This window comes from Ostrinia furnacalis, unplaced genomic scaffold, assembly GCF_004193835.3.
Source record: "Ostrinia furnacalis isolate ACB-3 unplaced genomic scaffold, ASM419383v2 OfSCF3877, whole genome shotgun sequence".
Taxonomy (NCBI): domain Eukaryota; kingdom Metazoa; phylum Arthropoda; class Insecta; order Lepidoptera; family Crambidae; genus Ostrinia; species Ostrinia furnacalis.
In genome coordinates, this window is record NW_021134116.1 from 25914 (window position 1) to 47680 (window position 21767).

Sequence of the window (21767 nt, forward strand, 5' to 3'; positions counted from 1 at the left end):
AAGTACATAATAAAATATAACTCCAACACTAAGGTAAATGATATAAGATTATATTTTATTACTATCAGACATGTAAGGCTTTATTAGCAGTTTATAATGTTATCTGATAAGCTTAAAACTATAAACTTAAATATTGTACCCCTACAAATTAATTAGTTACAATAGGCACCATTTCAACCAAACTATTATCCTCTAACATGCACCTACCTCAATAATTTAAAAAATCTGGATAGCAAAAGTACAACCGGTCGCAGGTAGGTAATATGGATCACCAATAAAACTCTACATTGTTTGCCTCGTGGAATTTGTACAAAAAGTGCATTAAAACACATATGTATGACAATTTAACTGCGTAAAGAAACACCGGTATTAGATAAAATGAAATTAAAAATGTTTAAAAATTTACTGTAGCAAGCAAATGTACGAAATCTGTCTGACCAATGATTTCTATTGTCCACTCGAAAATAGAAAACCTTTTATCGATAAAACCAAAAAAGTGACCCGGCCGGCGCTAACTAAAGGCGAAAGTAACGTGCTGCTTTCACGATACCTAACCGATCAATGGATATCGGCCCATCTTCGTGAAAAACTGGCGCTAGGAAAATTCATTGTAGGGGACAGAGCTGAGGCGCGGGCCGGGGCCGACGTCACTCGCGGCGAGGTCTCTATAAAACGCGGCCGGCCCTCCCACCGCCACCACTCGCAGGCTACCAGCAGTCGTGAACACACGGCCTCGCTTGTTCCCAGCAATCGTTATCGTTACTAGCTCATTTGTGTCCGCGCATTCGTCGCAAGCACTCGCACCATGACCGTCACCAGCAAAATGAACAGTGTCTCCCGCCAGTCGGTGCTGAGCCGCCTCGGCCCTGGCGGGCTACTTTACGCAGCCAATAAAATTTTAGCGGTACGTTATCGCAATGTGTGGTGTTACAAAACAAAGTGATATTTTATGCACGCAGTGTATTGTGGTATTGACGTGGTGTTTTCAACTTGTGATTTTCGTTGTCCTCAGGTCGCTGTGCCTGGCAAAGAGGATGACCGCTGGCGCAAGGATGAGGGCGCGCTGCTCTTCAAGCGCTGGCGCCGCTCCGGCGCCCAGGCCGAGCCGGCGCCCGCCCCTGCCACCACTGCGCCCAATGCACAGCCCTCAGACCTCCTCAAGTTCCTAGCTATTGTAAGTATCTTGGATAATTATGTTTTCTAATTTTTAATGGACTTTCTCAATATACAAACATTAATAATAAATTTAATTAAAAACAATAAGTTAATTATGTAAAGCTGATTACGTAATCTACCTTCTAATCGCATTAGTTGCAACAACCAAATAAATTTATACATTACTGTGGTAATTAGAGAACCTACGCACATTGATCATTGTTTCCGCAATTCAATTAGTTACAACAACAATGCGCATTTTCCTTTCTATCGTCATCACCAAGGGTCTCCTTAACCACTGGACCTTCACTAAATATTTTTTCCTATTGTTACAGAATGCATTGGAGTTATCAGCTCCCGCTTCGGATGCGCTGTTGAAGTCCCGCTCCTCGGAGTGGTTTCAACTGTCGGGCCACCCCGGCTCCCTGGCGCCCGCCGGCCCGGGCACGGTGTGGAAGCGCCGCGCCGCCGGCGACCACCCCGCGCACAGCCCCGAGCGCGACACCTACGAGGCCCTCGCCGCCTGCCCCCACATGCGCTCGGCCATCCCCAAATACTACCGTGAACTCGAGTACGGTGGAGAACGCTTCATCGAACTACAAGACTTGCTCCACGGCTTCCGTGACCCCCACGTCATGGACATCAAGATGGGAACCCGCACCTTCCTCGAGGACGAAGTCAGCAACGCTCGCGCCCGCACCGACCTCTACGAGAAAATGGTGCGCCTAGACCCCAACGCCCCCACCGAGGCCGAGCACGCCGCCCGCGCTGTCACCAAACTGAGATACATGCAGTTCCGCGAACAGCGCTCCTCGTCCGCCGAGCAGGGCTTCCGCATCGAAGCCGTCAAGCTGCCAGGGGAGCCGCCGCTGACGGACTTGCAGAACGTCCGGGAGCCGCAGCAGCTCGCGGCGACCGTGGCCCGCTTCCTAGGAAAAGATGAGCGCGCCCGTCGCGCCATCACCACCCGTCTGCGCGAAATACGAGACCTTTTCGAGCGCTCGGATTTCTTCAAGACCCATGAAATCGTCGGGAGCAGTATCTTTATCATTTACGACGACGAACGCGTCGGAGCTTGGCTGATTGATTTCGCTAAGACGCGACGCGTGCCTGAAGGCACGCAGGTGAACCACCGTTCGACCTGGCAGCAGGGCAATCACGAGGAAGGTTTCCTGTACGGTTTAGACAGACTGATTCAGACGTTGGAAACTGCTAGGCTGCCTTCTGAAGGCAGTGAAGCAGCCGAGCCCGACGTGTCGCGTTGAACAGCCAGCGGGATGACAATGGACCCGCCCCCGGCGCCGCCGCCGCCGCCGCGCACTCGCGCGCCCCATGCGCCCGTCTCGACGCACGGAGTTGTTCACAAAATTTGTATTTGTGATTATTTTGTGAATATGAAAGAGAATGCGATTAATCGCCTAATATATTGATCTAGTCTTTAATGTTTAATAAAATGTCTTGATTTTGTATTACTTTGGCAGTTTCATTTCCCTAAAATTACACAAGAAATAACACAAGTACAGACAACATCACATCACATCAAACTATTCTTGACGTGCTGTTGAAATCACAAATCGATGAGTTAGAAGCCACAAGTCAATGATACCAGGTCAATCTTTCGATTCTTGATCTAAGTAGGGAGTCATGTGCCTAATAATTACTGGAATCAATTTATGATTATTATTTCCAAAAAGATATTTTTGATATAAATACTTAATATCTTCATCCTGTAACTAGTAGAAGATCCTAAGTGAGAAATGGGTGACGTAAAAATGGACTGTAACTCTAATTACAGTAAGTACGCGTACGCGTAGGTACTTTACAACAGTACCTAGGTACTTAGACTAACCTGTCCATTGTATTCTCAGTACATTTCTACAGATACCAGACCAGACACAATGCATAGAAAATTGCATTCACAATCAGAAGACCTGGGTTCGATTCCCTGGCGGGCATATTTTTAATTTTAAAAAAGGCAGTCTAGTTCACTTTAACTCTACAAAAATTGCCTACATGTTATTACATTAGTATGAGATTACGAACTTGACAAGCCTCCAAAACGTAGTGGGTTTCTGGTTTCCGACTCACGTAGGCATACCTACCTGTCATGAATCAATATGAACAGTAGGCGAGTAAACATAGTTCTTGAGAACAATGACATTTTTTGCCAACAAAAACATGTTAGAAGTGCTTACGTAGATTACTTACTTGTACATTTCTTCAGAAAACAAGTCTTCTTCTTCTTACAATATTTTAAAATAGAGCCAATGGTATACCTACCTACTTATTTTAGATTTTGCTTTAGGCATTTCAATTTATAAAAATCTAAGAATACAAATTGACTGACTTCATTTCAGTGGGTTCGAGATTTTTTCACTTAAATTTACCGATAAAGAACTTTATAAATAATATAATAATTAAGTTGAACAATAAAATTTAACTAAAATAATATACTTAGATTAGAAAGGGCCTACCTACTAACATACATAAAAACTTTTAAGTGATTTTTGGAACGACTACTTATTTGACTCTGGATTGTTGGTAAGAATAAGTAGATGCAAGTATCTCAACCTCCGGGATATCGACAAGTTATTATGATACCCTGCTTTGGTGGATTAGGTAACGATAAGTGACTAACTAAGTATATCCTTATCTTTGAATTTCTGTCTTCCTGTCAATGACGAAGGCAGGTAAGTACGTTTTTATTCTGTTTAACGCTTTGCTTTCTTCAAAATAAGCATAAGTAGGTTGTGCAGCACAGCCAAGGCATGGAGAGTCCTCGTGTCCTCGAATTCACATTAAGTAGGTACTTACAACAACCTGAAAAAGCCTTGGGTGAATATAATTAATGTTTTGTAACATAATATTGGCCTAATAAAACGTGTTTGACTGCCGTTGAATCTAACTGATGCGTCACAATATTAGTAACTTAGGTAGGTATACAATTCAGGACTTCGCAGGAGCATAGGTACACAAAAATCATGTAGCTTTCAACGGAAAACATAATTTGTAAAATCTTGTAAATTAATAAGTTAATTTTGATCTGATGTACCTAGGCTATGTACTTACAGAAGCTTAATCATGTATTATTGTAACTTAGGTTCGTGGACACTAACGTTAAGTAAATAGGTATGCTTGTTAACTTTGGTTAAATAATGAAGCTTCACTTTATGAAACTCTCAGAAAAATGTATTTGCTATAAATATTTTAGCAGGAAACTATTCTTTATTTACTTAATGAAGGTTTTTTTTTTCTTTCGAAAACATTTACGATTTTCTATTCAAATAAGTATGTAGAAAATCATAACTACTTAAAATCATAGTTAAATAGAATAGAATAAAGGCCTCTAACAGTAGAAATTAGCAGAAAAAATGGTTAAGATGGAAACCAGTTTGTTGGCCGTTTGCGTAGTAGTGGTTGATATCGGACTACTACGCCGAGGTCTCGGGTTCGATTCCCGCACAGTAGGTACTGTACAAGCGTTTGTGTGCATGAAAATATCTCTTTGAATAAATTGGTGTGGATGTTTTCTATCTAGAAGAATTATTTACAACAAAAAGTATCTGTTATGTTTATAATTTTTATCCGTTGTTAAGTACCTACTCATAGTAGTCATAGTTTGGACTATTAGAGACGCAGTGGTCAGTATGTCCAAAGAATGTTTATTTATTAGTTAAAAATAGACTTGATTCTTGAATACTTATGTTTTTAGATCAAATAAGATAGTAGGAAATAACAACCCCCTCCCTCGGGCGCAGTCGGGTAAAAAGAAATCCTGCAATCGATCCAAAGGACCCTTTCCTCTGCTATATGTGTTGGTGAGTATGTGTAGTATAGTATAACACACGGACTAATAAATATAGTAGTCCATAATAACTATTTTCATTGATTTTGATATTATGTTTCTACATAATATCAAATAACAGCAATAATTACAGCAGTAAGTCAAAAATGAGCAAGCAATATGTAGTTTAAATAGAAACAATGTGCTACATTAGATATGGGATTAGTAAAATTATGTACCTATTTTGAAGAAAAAAACACCATATTTCTTACATTAATTTATTAATAAGGTTTTAACTAAGGGTTGATTACACACAACATTATAAGTATTCAAAATAATAGAATAAGGACTAAATTACATAATCAATGTCATAGAAAAAATTAAAAATCTTTATAATTAACAGTATCTTTTAAAATTAAGTTCCACCTATGATTGTTACATACTACATAGCAAACTAAATACACCAAATGGTGCAGATTGAATTAATTAGTAAGTATACTGAAGGGACAGACACAGACACATTCATTACTTTGTCACTGATCAAAATAAAATCACTTTCATATCAATAAACAAAATTATCAATAGATTAACAAAAGTTAAATTAAGTTATGACGTTGTATCAACCATAGTTAAGTTCTTTTTCGCCTTGACAGTTCTGCAGTTGTTTACTTTAGTTGCAAACCTCAAAGAGTTAAGAGTCTCACTAAAGCATTCATCGAATTGGTTGATATTGACCAACATGAGCGTTTTGGAGTTGCCGCCTAAACTTGGCATCAAGAGATGCGTCAGTTTAGAGTTTCTGTAAGGGATATGTGATTGGTTGGTTTGCAGTGACAAAATAACTTTCGAGAGCTCTGACAGTGACCTGTTGATGTGTTTAGTTTCATCCATTCTCTGTGTTGTTTTACCACTCTCTGAACCAGCCAAGTCAACCAGATTTAAATTACTTGTAAACTTTTCTTTGCGTTTTTCATTTATTGCCGATATCTTGATTTGGGCAACGGAATGTGACCTAGAACTCCTCTCGTTGTTCAGTGTGGCTGCTGTTTGTCTATTACGTTGGGCAAATATCATCAATTTGATAAAATCATGTGAGCTCTTCACTTCTTCTTCTTTCAAATTTGATACATAAATGTCAGTACCTTTGGAATTGACCATCTTAATATCATGAGCCTCTTGATCCTTGCTACTATTAAGCAAGTCATAAATAATTTCATTGTATATCTCCAAGAAGGAGGCTCTAATGGTCAGCTCCCATCCCATTCGTTTTAAATCTTCCATGCTTGTGAAGATCATGTTAAATGCTCTAGGTATGATGCCATACTGTTCAACACCACAGCCACCTTCCATGGTGTAGGTCTTCCCAGAGCCTGTCTGACCATATGCAAAAATACACACATTGTAACCATCCAGTGCAGACTGGACCATAGGTGAAACTTCAGCAAACACATCTTCCTGAGATGCATGTGGTGTGAAAATTCCATCAAATGTAAACCCATGCTGTGACTTCCCTTTTCTTGCAGAGCTGAAGTTCAATTCAACTTTCTCAACTTCAATAGAACAGGCGTCAAGGACATTGAGATTAAACAGTGGTTTTGTAGCTTCAGATTCCAGTGGTGGCCTGACTCTGCAGTATACTCTGATATTGCCTTTCAAATCTTGAATTGTATTTCTCAAGTCACGTTGTTCCTTATACATAGATGCTAAAATGTTCTGCAATGCTTCAGCCTCAGTTTTGTATTTCACAATCATTTCTTGTGCATCTTTATAGTCAAGTTTTAGTTTGTCAAATTCAATGGATACTTTTTTAAGGTGTTCCGTGAGAACCCTTAATGCCTCTGTTTCCTCTTTGAGGCTTGTGTGGCGTCTTGTAAGGTCATTGAAGTCAGATTGCACTTGGTCCAACTCTGCTGACTTTTTCTTTAAATTCTGTGTGATTTCTTCCAAGAGTTTGGTTTTGCGATGCAAATCTTCATTCTCATGCTTTTGAATTTCAAAGTCAACTTTCATTCTTTCAAATTCTGATGTCTTTTCTCTTAAGTCGTTAAGAGAACTGAGTAGCTTCTCTTTAAGGATATCTCTTTCACTAGCCGATGACTGAGCAGTCTCCTTGACTTTCTCATAGTCATCTGATACTTCAATATGTTTATCTTTGAGGTCATTAAATTCTGTCTTGATAGCTTTATGCTTTTCCAACAAGTCAGCAAATCTAGCTTTGTAGTCATATGGTGGGATCTTGGGAGCAACAGTTGGTGGCTTCTTCTCAACTTTTGTGATTTTTCCAGGCAATGTAGTTGACGATGGAGCTGTTGCTGCTCTTTTTAGGCGCGGTGCAGGTGCTGTAGTGGTGGGCCCATTACGAAGAGGTCTGGTATGGTTTATTAATAAATTCTTTTTATCGGCATCACTCAGACCATTGGCTATAGTCCTGGAAATTGGTCGGCTGTTTAACAGCCCCCCAGGCCTGTTCAACAGCCCTCCAGGTCTGTTCTCTTTAGTAGCAGTGGTTGGCAATTTAGGAATTCTTGACATATTCTGTGAAAAACATTAGATTATAAATGTATGGTCTACGAGCCTAAGGGTACTAACGCATATTAAAATGACTAAACATAGTGTAAAATATTTAAAAAAAATTACCTTTGCTGTGTTATTCCTCACTTGTGAACGCACCTGTAGTGCTTCTGAAAAACAATCACAGAAATTTTAATAACTTTCTTATGAACATTTTATTTAATAAATTTAAGGATCTCAGTGATTTATTATTAGAAGACAACTTCGAAATCAAACTGCGTGATATTAAAATCGAGCAAACTGCCACAACTTCCATCATCACACATAATTCACAACACAATGCACTTTTGGAGTCTGGAATTGAATGTAATGTAACGACTTTTAATATTATCTATAAAGTAAATTATTTTAATTACATAAATAACTAGATACTAACTTATAAAATTAAAAAATTGTCCGCCTTTTCAAACAAACATCTATTTTGTTTGTCAAACTGAAAAACGGCTTTCCATTCAAAATTCAAAAATGACGCCTGAGATTGGTGATGTCACTAAAAAATAAAAAAAATAATGCTTTGGCTATAAGTATGATTTGTAATAAAATAAAGCAGTCTTTTTATAACGTTTAGAAGTAAGTGTTTAGTGTAGTCAAAGAATGTAGAATAATATTTTTATTAACTCGTTTGACAGAATTAGAACATATTGCACTTTTGTACTTTATTTATTGAAAGAAAAAGTCATAAATTAGTATTGCAGATGGTAAAAAATTGGTTATTTAATTAGAAATATTAATACGTTTTTTTTTATAGATAAAATAATTATTTTAGTAATTATAAGTATTGTCGCGGATATAAGCGTTCTATTATTACAATAAATATATTTATAATTTTTTACTCCTGGTAACATTGAAACAATGTGTTCTCTTTGTCATTTTTAACCACACCCACCTAAATGTGTCAGATCGGAAAGCTTTTTTCATTGGTTATTGGTCGACTATGTGGATAAAATCCGCCAATAGTAAATTAGAAAACGTACCAGCTTTCACTTCTCAGAGCGTTAGAGAACGTACTTCAATGTTTAATCAAATTGCCATTTTCTCGGGTACTCGTGTGGTGCAGTGAATAATTTGGAAAAGTGCAATATTTTCTAATTAGATCTAAGTTTTAACTTGAAAATTTTCTTCATCTTGTAGAGAACGATCGTATTTAAGTAATAGAACGCGTTTTAATGCATTTCTTACCATAATAAACAGATTTGCTAACCTGTTTATCACCATTGACGGATGTCCTTGTAAATTTTGCAAGAACCAGAGTGGCGGTAAATTTAATATTTGAAATGCTATAGTTTTATGATGTGCTTAGTTATCGACAACTATACATTTCGCAATGGGTAGTTCAGAAGAAAATGTGCGTGTTAGTGAACCCAATAGTGAAGTAAACACTGTAGTAAATGAAGTTTGCGGTGAAATTTCGGAGAACGATGCAACCATATCGACGGATACCAACGCATCGCTGGTGAACGTGTCTGGTCAATCTGTTTCGGAAACGAGCACTTCCAAGGACGAAACAGTTAACGTAGGAGGTAGTAAAAAATCAAAAAAGAAGTTTCGACATGGGCACGGTAAGAAAGACAATACAGATAGAAGTACCATACGAAGGGTGCACTACACAGCCACGAAGTTCAAACAAGGCAGAAAGCGTGCACAAAGCTTCCCTACTATTTCTAAATTCTTTCTTCCTCACAAAAGACCGCGCAAAGACGTGTTTATTCCACCAACAAAGTTTCTCCTTGGAGGTAATATCTCAGATCCTTTGAACTTGAATAGTCTTCAGGATGAAGACATCAACAGAGCAATGAATGCCGTTACTCCAGAATCGTCTCCATTGCCCACTCCTCCTCGTCACAAGGCAAAAATTGAAGTGATAATACCCCCCAATATTAGGGATCCTCTGAATTTGATGGAGCCTGTAGACAATGATGAGTATGAAAAGCGTTTGGAGATGCAGCAGCGTAAGCCTCGCAAGAAGCCGAAACTGCGACGCCGCACCACAGATAACACAGAATTGCCGACCAAAGAGGTTGTTGCGGTGAAAGATGAGGGCATCAAGGAGCCTCCACCGCCGGAGCCTTCTTCGTCTAAGTCACGAAAACGATCTTGTAGTGACAGTGACAACTCATCACAAAAAGGAAAAGAGGGTAAGAAGTTGCGTCGGATGGATTCACTGGATAAAATTGTTAGTCCAGTGGTGCCTCAGCCAGGATCTTGGAAGAGAGCGCGTCCGCAGCCCCGCGTGGTAGCGGCGGAGCGCCCCACTTCTCCACGGACCAAGCTCAAGACTCAAACAGAGGGCGAACAAAAGTTACCTACGTTTAATCCAAAAAATTCCAAATATCAGTATGGAAATTATGATAGGTGAGTAATTATGCAATTATCTTTTGTGGCATGATATTCAAGTGAAGTATGTCTGGTCGTGGTCACAGTCCACTGGCTGCGGTCTGATATAAATTAATTATTCCGTGTTGCTTAGCAGTCAAATGCGAATTTGGTGTAATTTGTTTAATTAAGTTACTTCCATAGAGGCAGTTCAGTTTATTAAATGATGATTTATTAACAACAGGATTAACTGGAATCCTGTTTTTTGTAAATAAGGTTCATTAATGATTTAAAATTATAAAGTATTTGCTGTAGTAATAATTCAATCAAATAATGCTCTTGTTTTTACTTGCATGAAATCAGTGTGATTTATGTGATTGGGAGCAATTATCTGTTTATTGTTATCTGTTCTATTAAAACAATTATTGATCTGTGTTAACATGAATTTGATTCTTATAAAATTTATCTATTGGAAGTATGTTGCCTTAAAAATGTCTGAATTATTCCATTTATTTACTTATTGAAGCTTGAAAATTGGCCTACTTATTTTGGATGGTACTTTATTCTTAGAGGTTTACTTACGGTACTAAACTAAATAAAACTAAGAGATACCAATTACCAGTATCATGTATGTGTGCTGTGAACATGATGGAAGGAAAGTTGACACATTACATTCATTCACAATATTCACTTCAGAAATATTTCTTTTTATAATTATAATATTTTACATTACACATGGCTAAGTTGAAATACTATAATAATATTTCAGAACTAGCATTTACATAAAGCCATTTCTCCCACTTTTGTAAAATCATTCTGACCTCAGGCAGACCTCAAATGCAATTAAAAGCTAATTGTTTGATGAAGTAAGGAGTATATTCAACTGTTTTTGATGACTGTGTCTGTCCCTAGGAATCAAAGTACAGGCTGTGTTATCTTTAAGTAGCTTTTGCTTCTTCTTTTTACCTTAGACTAGGCGCAGACCATCGATTTTTAGTTGGCCGATAGTTGTGCCCGATTTTAAATTGTATGAAGAATCGGCCAAATCAAATCGGCGTAATGTGCGCACTTCCATACATGCCCATACTGATTAACTGCCCGACTAAACTATCGGCCGACGAAAAATCGATGGTCTGCGCTTAGGCTTATTGTTCATGAATACATAACTGCTGTATGAGTTCTTGAGTGGCGACCACGGGCCGTAAGATGTAGTGTGGGCAGGTTTCCGACTAGGTGCACTGATGATCTGGTGACAGTAGCGGGAAGTACCCGTATGCGGGCAGCGCAGGACCAGTCGTTGTGGAAATCCTTGTGGGATTCCATTGTCCAGCAGTGGTTGTCATTTGGCTGAAACAAATAAACTAATTAACTGCTGTGTTAACTAAATCACTTTCTCCTTACTTCCAGGTATTACGGTTACCGCAATCTCAACGCGATGATGGACGTACGCCTGCAAGTATTCGAGATGCACCGCCACCTGTTCCAGAATAAGGATGTGCTGGATATCGGCTGCAACGTGGGCCACGTCACGATCGCCGTGGCCCGCAATCTGGGCGCCCGCTCCGTCGTCGGCATAGATATTGACCCGGCACTTATTGGTAAGTGATTATTGGCCTTCTACTTTACTCTGTGCAGATTCTCCCATACAGAAGAAGAAACGGCCATGCATGTTCTTTGCTCATGCGGCCCACTTATGAGCAAAAGAAGTATCCATCTCGGGCACACATCATGCACCCGGATGAGATAGCAGATATCACGCTCCAAAGAATCTGGAAATTTATAGACTCAACGGGACTAAGCAGTGAACTCTAAAGACAAGGGCTGCCACAATAGATCAAACCTGGTCGAGCTGGCGCAAATGAAGGCCCAAAAACCAATAATAATAATAATACTTACTTTACATCTACCTTAGGGCCTTTGGCGTATCTACCTTAGAACCTTGGGATTGCAAGTGTTTTCAAAGCGGTGCGGCGACGCAGCGAACACGCCGCGTCTTATCACGCGTCACGCGCTTGCAATCCGCTATTGTGGCAGCTCACTTGGGGTTATTTTTCAAGGGGGAATCACTTGGCCCCTTGACTAACCATAATACGATTGGTATCATAGCCAGCTCATTGAGTGAGTACTATCAACTATCATCTTCGCATCGGTAGCCCAACATCCTGGGGTGGGCACCAGATGATTCTAGGGTGATCACGGGCCACCCGGGTCCCGGCCCCCCCTCTGTATACGCGCATGTAAGTGATACTAGTTTCTTGTTTTTGTCGACCAAGATTGCGTTTTCCTTGGGGATTCCAATCCAGAGCCTGCTTAGGGATGTGATCGGGGTCCCTTCGGAGAGTGTGGCCAATCCAGTTCCACTTGCGGCGCTTGATCTGCTGGTCGATCGGAATTTCGTGGCAGCGTTCCAATAGCTCGACGTTGGAGATTTTCTCGGGTCAGTATATGCCGAGAATTCGGCGAAGGCAGCGGTTGATGAAGACCTGCAGCTGGTGCGAGATAACCTTGGTGACCTTCCACGTTTCACACCCATAGAGTTTATCTATTACATTATTTTATTTCTTATATGTAGGGATAATGTCTACCGATAATCATGGAGAGACGACATGTTTCCTTTGGATGAACTAACGAAGCAGACCTCAATTGAGGCGGGACATTTAATAAAGTTTGACATTCGTGTTTGTGTTATTTGGCTTATTCAATGGCACAATGAGTTACATTTGCACTTCAAAAGCCGCTCTTTCTTCTCTAGAAAATTAGGGATAAGGTCACCATTTGCTGTGATGTACATAAATTTTGACATCGATCTAAGCAGGAGAAATGTTTATTGAAAAATTGCGCGCGAAAACCAGTTTCACGTCGCACCTGGATCAAGGTCCGAGTGTGCATCAACAAGATCCAAGTCAACCCTTCAACTAAGCGATATTATTATCGGACCATTTGTTTACATTATGTATTTTTTAATTTATTTTTAATACTGGCTGTTTTTTATGAGGGGTCACAAGGTTAACCCTTGATGGACGAGAGATAACTTGTCCGAATAATAAAAAGATATCGGGTCGTATTTATTTGCACGAGTATTCTTAATACTGAATGTTTTTTTAATTATTTTGTACCGTATTTTTGCAACAATGTACCACGATTACAATAGGTAATACATACTACGGCATAGCTATAGGTATCATGGTGTCTAATGTGATTGCAATAAGAGCGATTGTTCGTGCGGTTGCTGTACTTTTCTTGACACAATACCGATAGATCTGCATAAAACACGAATGCCCTCGTTGCGTATTATTAAGATCGGTTTGATCATAAAAGGAGGTGCGTGATGGCATCGCACAATAACAACAATACCGACTTGAGTTTCAAGGTCACTTACGATTGAGTCATGTTATGCAAAAAAATCCTTACGTCACTCTATTTAAGGCTTCTAATCGTTAATCAATATTTACTTTTGAAGTTATGTTATTGTTATTGTATTTTTTAAGAAGTATGGATTTTAAAAATATGCAACTCATGTGCATTTATGTCTCATAAAGTCTGGGCTATTTCGCAGTCACAAGCATTGCAAAGTTAAAAGCAATATTTGTGGAAATTATGAAATAACACCATTAATTATTACCAATTAATAATGTGGTCCAAAGAGTCGCTAGGCAACCAAAAGTCTTCCAGACTTCGTAACTCAGCAGATTTCTTCAAGTAAAAAATGGTCTCCCAAAATAGGTACATTACAAACTGGATAACGTTAATGATTAAAAAATGTCCTTTAATTCTTTCAGGGAGGGCCAGAAGACATTTGCAGACCTTCGTGCCCGTGCCCGAAGTACCAAAGATAGAAGAGAAGAAGCCGGAAGATCAAGAGAAGAAGGCTGATTGTGATAAATGCAAGGAGGGCAATTGCGAGGAGTGTCCTCCGAAGAAGGCGGATGACGTCAAGAAGATCCCTGGGAGGAAACTCAGGCGGCCAAGGAAGAACAGAAAGTCGATGCATAGGCAGGAGCAGGGGCAGTGCTTCTTCCCCATGTCGATGTCGATGTTGTACGGGCCTCTCTGCGACCCGGCAACACTACTGCCGCCCCCTACATTCCCGTACAACGTTACTTTTAAACAGGTATGTTGCTAATAATAAATGTTTCCCAAATATTACTCAATCGAGTTAACTGCGCACCTGGTGGCTGTGACGTGACATCGATTCTCTGGAACAGAGACGGAGCGAACGCGTTGAGGTTTGCGGGTAATGGGGATGTTGCCTGGGTCAAAAAGCAAGAGTTTTAATTAGTCCGTCATTTAACTTATCAAAAAATACTCTACACGTGTTAGGGATTACTAATGTTTGGCCAAAAAACGTTTCCCAGATTATCACATGGCAAACAACGTTTCGCAAATTTTCATTTGGCAAATTCTCATTTGGCAAAACAACTTATTGCAAACTTTTAATTCGCAAATGTCTTTTTTGGCATATTATTGTTTAGCAAATTATTGTTTGGCAAAGTATGATTTGCCAAATGTTTCATTTGGCAAAAATATTTCACGATAAACTATTAACAAAATAATTTCATTGGTGCATAGAATGGAATACAAATTAGTTAATATAAAATTTGTTCTAAATTTATTTTCATATTTCATTATTTTTATCGAAACTAAATGATTAATTAACAATAGAGGTGATTCTAGCGCTCGGCGGCCGCTGCCGCGGCACGCTTCGCTCGCCTTCGCGCGTTAAGGGTCACTGTTCTAACCTAACCTAACCTACTATTTTCTGCAAAACCTACTTTCGCATCCATACTATTTTCTGCAATCTCTTTGTTTTACATAAAATTCTTCGAAAAGTAATTTGGCCAAACGGAAGGATACCATTTTTCACTTTTTCAAACTAATGAAAATTTAAAGAGATAAAGCGCCCCAAAGTTCATAAGAAGAGGCCCGTGACGTCAACGCTTGCTTAAAAATGCCGCACGTTGTGACGTCGTGCGCAACTTCAACGCACCATAACTATGTAATTATTTGTTAGATTGACAAATAAAAATATATGTGTCCAATATTTTTTGATATTAAACATTACGGACTAAAAAATTTTTTTTTAGGCTACTAGCCTATTGGGAGGGAGAGTCGCATTCCACGGTGGTGCGCAGTTAGCTCGATCGGTTTGTTAGTATAGTTTAGGCAACGATAGTTCGACGATTTCCGTGTCACATCACCAGCAAATGCTGGTACTCATGACACTTCTATCGTGTGTATTTAAAAAAATAAATTGCAGCTGATGCCAGTCTTACGAACTGCCATAGACTATGCTCATCACATCTCATCAATATTCGAACCCTAGTGTTATTGTTGTAGACCGGTACACTAATCCAAAGGCTAGGTGGTCATCAGTTTATTGAACAGATAAAAAGATTATAGAAGTCAATTAAGATGTCTATAGTAAAATATTTTATACCTGTAGCACTCATGCTTCCTATTTAATGGCATGAAATGTACAGTCGCGGAATGAAAAGGTTCGTCACCTTAGTGTCGGTTTTCGCTTGCTGGTACTGTAAGAGTCAAACCTGCCAACATAACAGTGCAAGAAACAGTGCTGCTAACATTTAAATAAATATGACGTTTGCTAACGAATAAGGTTTTGCTTGTTTATTTTTCTATCCCATCAGTGCAATGCAATGATGACATTGACCAATTGACAATAGTTTTTTTTATTTAATAGAAATAATAATGGCAGGTTGAACCAACAAGAAGGTTTTAGTTTATCAATCATAATCATCTTCTTGAGAAGATAAATCGTCAAACAACTTTGACATCAACATCTGAATAATTTTGAACTTTACTGACAAACAGTTAAGGATTATTTTCTCTAACTCAAGATTATTCTGTAACATAGTTTCAAAAGGTAATATGTGCTCGCGATTCGTTGAAGGAATCAATTTGAAAACTGACGAACCTTTTCATTCCGTGACTGTACAAGGGGACCCATATTCATAAACTATGTAGCCATCACGATAAAATTCTGCGGTCGCGCTTATCACGCTGATAGGGTAACGGTCGCTTATCGCTCTTTGCGCTCGGGAATCGCGGTACGATGGGGAAACACCTTTGTATGTGGACTTATGGTGGTTTAAACTTTAAAAGATTATTAGTAATTTTTATTGTACAAATTACTAATAGTCCCGTTAACTCCTCGTACTAAACTAAAATGCTTGTGTTACAAGTGGGCTCACCACGATAGTCAAGCGGCAGCGGGATTTGAATTTTGAACTCGTGCTCCTCTATTTTCGAGTCGGCTAGTCCGACCCCTTCACCGTTCGGCTATCGTGGGAAATGTAGTAATATTTTTTGCATAAGTTACTTTCACATTTATCATAATTATAGTAGGATAATGTGCTTTGCTTTCCTATCGTTTCCTGGCGAAAATTCTTTGTACAGGGTATACAATAAGTTGAAAGATATAATAAGTAACTTTGCGTGACATGAAATTGTTCTCTATTACAATTTTATCAAGGCACAAATTAGGTTGCGCTCAATATTGCGTACGTAATTAAGGATTGACTAGAATATGGGAGCAACTCACCTTCCCAGAAGTTGATCGATTTTCTATTTTTGTCATATTGTTTCATGTTCGTAGAGAAAAACGAATGTTTTGATCCAGAGTCACCTTGATTTATTGCAAGTTAGTGTAAAATGTAGGGATATTTTTATGTGATATTCGGTTATTTTAGTTGTTTTGATACTTTTAGCGACGTTGATTTGTAAATGTATGTAGATTAAAATCTACAGCAACAGATCTGAATATAAATTATTTCACTAGACATAAAACACACACATAACAACTGAGTACTTATTTTACTGCCTCATATAATGGTTTATAGTTACATTATATTCCCATAAAAATATTAAATAGTGCTCGCATGTTCATATGGTAGTGGTAACGACTCTGTTTACTAAAATTACGCTACCATTTTGTGGTTAAGTGGAACCCAAAAGAGACACACATAGACGAAAACACTTTGTATATTGGTATTAAGTTTTTCCAGGGCATTGCAGTTAAATTATTCTCAAGATTCTCATGAAATCGATGTGAATTTAAGGCTGTTATATTTTTAATCTTTGTAGTTGACCTTATCACAAACTTGATTTATTTTCGACCGCAGTTTTATAATACGTGCCCGTTATGTGTTAACCACACTTACCACTTACCCACTCGATGGACCGACGATCTGGTGAAGGTCACGAGAAGCATCCAGATGCGGGCGGTTGTGTGGTCTAGCAGCAAAGGACGTGTGTATAAAAATTTCTAGCCCTCTAGCCTAGTTAAATGTTCTAATTTGTTTTTTTTTTTTTTTTTTTTTTTTTTTTTTTTTTTTTTTTTTTTTTTTTTTTTTTTTTTTTTTTTTTTTTTTTTTTTTTTTTTTTTTTTTTTTTTTTTTTTTTTTTTTTTTTTTTTTTTTTTTTTTTTTTTTTTTTTTTTTTTTTTTTTTTTTTTTTTTTTTTTTTTTTTTTTTTTTTTTTTTTTTTTTTTTTTTTTTTTTTTTTTTTTTTTTTTTTTTTTTTTTTTTTTTTTTTTTTTTTTTTTTTTTTTTTTTTTTTTTTTTTTTTTTTTTTTTTTTTTTTTTTTTTTTTTTTTTTTTTTTTTTTTTTTTTTTTTTTTTTTTTTTTTTTTTTTTTTTTTTTTTTTTTTTTTTTTTTTTTTTTTTTTTTTTTTTTTTTTTTTTTTTTTTTTTTTTTTTTTTTTTTTTTTTTTTTTTTTTTTTTTTTTTTTTTTTTTTTTTTTTTTTTTTTTTTTTTTTTTTTTTTTTTTTTTTTTTTTTTTTTTTTTTTTTTTTTTTTTTTTTTTTTTTTTTTTTTTTTTTTTTTTTTTTTTTTTTTTTTTTTTTTTTTTTTTTTTTTTTTTTTTTTTTTTTTTTTTTTTTTTTTTTTTTTTTTTTTTTTTTTTTTTTTTTTTTTTTTTTTTTTTTTTTTTTTTTTTATGTGATAGGAGGCAAACGAGCAAACGGATCACCTGATGGTAAGTGATTACCGTCGCCCATAGACATTGTGTTCCTAATATCAAATAAAACTTATCAAACTTTATCTTTATTCCAGGGCAACTACGTGCCCCGTGAAGACTTGACAGTGGGCTCCGGCGACAGTCCCCAGTTCGACCTGATCCTCTGCCTGTCGACCACCAAGTGGTTGCACCTCAACTGGGGTGACGCGGGCCTCAAGCGAGCCTTCCGCAGGATGTTTGCGGATCTGCGCCCTGGTGGGAAACTAGTGTTGGAGGCTCAGAACTGGGCCAGCTATAAGAAGAAGAAGCGCTTGACGGTAAGAACTTAAAAACTTGACGAGAACATCTTTCCTTATTAAAATGTAGTAATTTAAAATCATCGCCAATAGCAATTGTAAATAAATTAAGCCTTGCTTCGATTCCGAGTAAAATAGACGCTTGTTTTGAATACAAAGTAGAAAGTTCACTTAGACATTTAAATTATTGTTTATAGTTAATCAGTGTACCGACGATCTAGTGAGTTTGACGCAGATCATCCCATTCGCATTTCGTCACGAATTCAAAATGTTCATTTTATTCCATTCGCAAAATAGTCACACTCAGATGAAAGTTGTTTAACATTTTCAACCTACAAGTTGAACTATTATTTAAAAAATGGTAGGCTTTAACTTGACTGAGTGTGACCATTTTGCGAATGGGACGGTCTTCGTTAAACTACGACGATTTAGTGAAGGTCGCGGGAAGCGCCTGGATGAGGGCGGCACAAGACCAGTCATCATCATCATCATCATTTCAGCCATAGGACGTCCACTGCTGAACATAGGCCTCCCCCAATGCTTTCCATGTTGATCGATTGGTAGCGGTCTGCGTCCAGCGTTTCCCTGCTACCTTTCCGTTGTCGTCGGTCCACCTTGTAGGTGGACGTCCCACGCTGCGTTTTCCGGTACGCGGCCTCCATTCCAGAACCTTTCTGCCCCATCGATGCAGACCAGTAGTTATGGAAATTCTTGGGAGTAGGCCTTTGTCCAGTATTGGCAGTGATTTGGCTGAAACAAATGAACGAGGAATCACTTTTTCAAGGTTTTAATGTTATGTTGTAATTTAATTGTTTCAGCAAACAATCTACGAGAACTTCAACTCGATCGAGATGCTGCCGAGCAAGTTTCGCGATTACCTGCTGTCGCCTGAAGTCGGGTTCAGCAAGTGCTGCATCCTCGGCGTCCCGCAGCACGCCAGCAAAGGCTTCCGGCGACCCATCCAGCTGTATATCAAGGTACGTTACGTCACAATGACGTCATAGAGTGCCCCTGGCTATACTAGCAAGTTCAGCAACTACCTGCTGTCGCCTGAAGTCGGGTTCAGCAAGTGCTGCATCCTCGGCGTCCCAACAATAGCGCGGCTTCGATGTCAAGATTGCTGAGGGTTGGTAATTCTATTTCCATGATCCCGTCGTCTACTGGAATTTTGTGGTGAATCCACTCAAGATACAAGTACCTATATTATTGAGCTTAGATGAAAGGGGCAATGTTGTGGCGCTCGCGTGGCTGTATCTCTACTGTCGACATTGTTTCATCGTTTTGCATGTAAGCTGCAAGTAAGTGGTACACCAAGCGTAAAATGACGAACACGCGTTTATGAAGCGACGCTACGTGGACAGTAACACTTACATATGACATAAAACAACACCATTTATAAGTTTTAGCACAGAATAATAATAAGTACTACGTACAGAAGTTTTACTTCGCGAAGGTATTTAAAAAAATGTATGCTCAATGTCATTATCAATATGGTGTAATTTAGCCTGTCTCAAGAGTCTAGCACCATTTTGTTGACAAACGTCAGTGATCGGCACTGCGCCGAAGCTATAGGGCTGACTTCGGTAAAATGATGTGACGTGAGGTGCCAAACTGCGGAAAATGGCGGAGGAAATACATGATTTAGCATGAATTATCATGAATAATATTAACTACTTATTTACCTCTCAGTATCTTGAGGCAACTTAAAAAAGTACATTTTGTGTTATTATTATTATTTAGGCAGTTAAATACTGCACAGTATTTAGTACACAATTTTCTTTATTTTCTTCCATCATACACAAGAATACGCGTGCGTGAGTCAATGTTCGCTCGTATGTGAGGCCTTGTCGAATAGTATCCTGTAGGTGGGCCATCGTGCGTGTTTTGTTTTCGATGTAAACTCGCGGAGATGAACAGGCCTGGTTTTAGTTCCCGTCCTCCATACTTTGACCTTGTACTTATCGTGTTAAAGACATATTTTATAAATATAATTTTTTGCTCCAGGGTGACTTCACGCCCAGCAAGGCGCGTTGGTCGGACGCGTACGCGCCGTCGTCGCACCACCGGCCAGAGGCGGAACCGCCGCGGCGCACCGTCTACGCTCCTGTAGCCCCTGCCTACCGGCCCTCCGACGAGCCCTCCTGCGGCGCCGCAACACCCTACTCCCCTAACCTCGACTGCTGCGCCGACGACTCGCCCTTCTACAACCCTCGCTCCGACTCCTACGCCCCCTCCTACCAACCCCCCCGTCCCACTGTCTACGCCACCCTCCCCTCCCCCCGCGCANGCCCCCCACGCCTCACCAGCCCCCGATCCATTCTCAGCTCGCGGGTTCCCCGAACCGCGTGAGGATTGAATTGGGATTATGACTGGGCAATGAAATCGAAATTCTATTTAGTCCGTCAGACAGAAAAAAAAATTTTGGACACAAATGTTTTTTTCATAATCGAATTATTACAGTACTAGCTTTCCGCCCGCGGCTTCGCCCGCGTGGAATTTTGTCTGTCACAGAAAAACTTTATCGCGCGCGTCCCTGTTTCAAAAACCGGGATAAAAACTATCCTATGTTCTTTCCCGGGACTCAAACTATCTCTATGCCAAATTTCATCAAAATCGGTTGCGAGGCTTAAGCGGGAAAGCGTAACAGACAGACAGACAGACAGACAGAGTTACTTTCGCATTTATAATATTAGTTGGGATTATATCGAGTTGAAATGTCGCGTGACGTCACTTTTGAGTAAAAAATCTACTCAAGCGAGACGTAACACTGTTATTATTTAATTATGAAAGAAAATAAAAAAATATGAGTCAAATATTTTTTAATTATCTGTCTGACGGACAAATAATTGAAATTTTGTCATCTAGCCTATTGTCGAACAAGTGAACTTGTCTCATTGAACTCGATTTTGAGATCTGTACTATTTCTACAACCTGCGAGTCAGTCTATTTCTTTCCTTCTTCGGTAAATGAATGTGTATTTAAGTGAAATTCCATATGTTATCGCAATTTTTATATCTGTGTTGTAGGCGAAACTAATGGTCTGTATTGAATGTAATATGAATGTGTTTTTTTGTTTTCCAGCACAAACTCTTTAACCTAATATTTCCTGAATTGTCTCTGATACTTTGCTGTATTGGAAAACACTGTAGTGAGTTTACTAAGGAGCAAAAGAGATTTAATGACGTTTAGTGTTAGATATAGTAAGGAATCTCGGAGTCGAGGTGATTTTCTACAGGCACTGGGCTGGTCCGGCCCTGAAGAATGAAAGAGTGCCGCGATAGTCGCTATAACTGCAGCGCTCAATTAGCGCTAGTGAATTGATAGTGCGCGACTAACTGCGGCGCGAGCGTTGACCCCGCGCCTAGATCCGAAAGGCAACGATTTAAGTCGACGACTGTCCTACTAAAATTCATATTGGTACATTAGGACAGCCGCCTACATAATCGTTTTACTGGATCGTTCGATTGGATGGGTTTAGGGCGCTTTCAAACTGGGCGACCAATTTTAATAGTAGCCAGCATATTTATATAGAAATACCGATTACTGTGAAATTCATTCCATTCTCTTATATAACTTACCGGACGAATAGATGTTAGACACTTAGGTCCTTTAGTTGAGAGTAGGATGAACAGTTATTTAAAAATAGATTTCTCAGGATTAATAGATCTTT

The 21767-nt window shown here is 38.7% G+C and overlaps 4 protein-coding genes across 4 annotated transcripts; 2 read left to right on the plus strand and 2 right to left on the minus strand.

Moving 5' to 3' along the window:
• The first annotated feature begins 680 nt into the window (after positions 1 to 680).
• On the plus strand, positions 681 to 2557 carry LOC114358345 (inositol-trisphosphate 3-kinase-like protein). The gene is made up of 3 exons (XM_028312279.1): positions 681 to 904; positions 1013 to 1174; positions 1491 to 2557. The coding sequence occupies exons 1-3, from the start codon at positions 806 to 808 to the stop codon at positions 2418 to 2420; spliced, it is 1191 nt and encodes a 396-aa protein (XP_028168080.1). The 5' UTR covers positions 681 to 805; the 3' UTR covers positions 2421 to 2557.
• Positions 2558 to 5478: 2921 nt separating this feature from the next.
• Positions 5479 to 7988, minus strand: LOC114358343 (protein claret segregational-like). Its single transcript, XM_028312278.1, has 3 exons — positions 7887 to 7988; positions 7577 to 7620; positions 5479 to 7474 (listed from the first exon to the last, which is right to left on the minus strand). Exon 3 carries the CDS (start codon positions 7469 to 7471, stop codon positions 5546 to 5548), a length of 1926 nt encoding a protein of 641 aa, XP_028168079.1. The 5' UTR covers positions 7472 to 7474; positions 7577 to 7620; positions 7887 to 7988; the 3' UTR covers positions 5479 to 5545.
• Positions 5546 to 7471, minus strand: Ncd (kinesin-like protein Ncd). The gene has a single exon (XM_028312273.1). The coding sequence runs from the start codon at positions 7469 to 7471 to the stop codon at positions 5546 to 5548; it is 1926 nt and encodes a 641-aa protein (XP_028168074.1).
• A 521-nt stretch (positions 7989 to 8509) lies between the features above and the next one.
• Positions 8510 to 20540, plus strand: LOC114358342 (probable RNA methyltransferase bin3). Its single transcript, XM_028312277.1, is given in 7 exon segments — positions 8510 to 9862; positions 11231 to 11421; positions 13603 to 13934; positions 17897 to 18118; positions 18916 to 19074; positions 20102 to 20376; positions 20378 to 20540. Coding segments are annotated over 7 exon segments (2283 nt in total). The 5' UTR covers positions 8510 to 8834; the 3' UTR covers positions 20454 to 20540.
• Positions 20541 to 21767: the final 1227 nt, after the last annotated feature.

Coding starts and splice junctions, on each gene's coding strand:
- LOC114358343 (XM_028312278.1), bottom strand. CDS start 7,471: ATGTCAAGAATTCCTAAATTGCCAACCACTGCTACTAAAGAGAACAGA.
- LOC114358345 (XM_028312279.1), top strand. CDS start 806: ATGACCGTCACCAGCAAAATGAACAGTGTCTCCCGCCAGTCGGTGCTG. Junction 905..1,012: donor CAGCCAATAAAATTTTAGCG/GTACGTTATCGC, acceptor CGTTGTCCTCAG/GTCGCTGTGCCTGGCAAAGA. Junction 1,175..1,490: donor TCCTCAAGTTCCTAGCTATT/GTAAGTATCTTG, acceptor CTATTGTTACAG/AATGCATTGGAGTTATCAGC.
- Ncd (XM_028312273.1), bottom strand. CDS start 7,471: ATGTCAAGAATTCCTAAATTGCCAACCACTGCTACTAAAGAGAACAGA.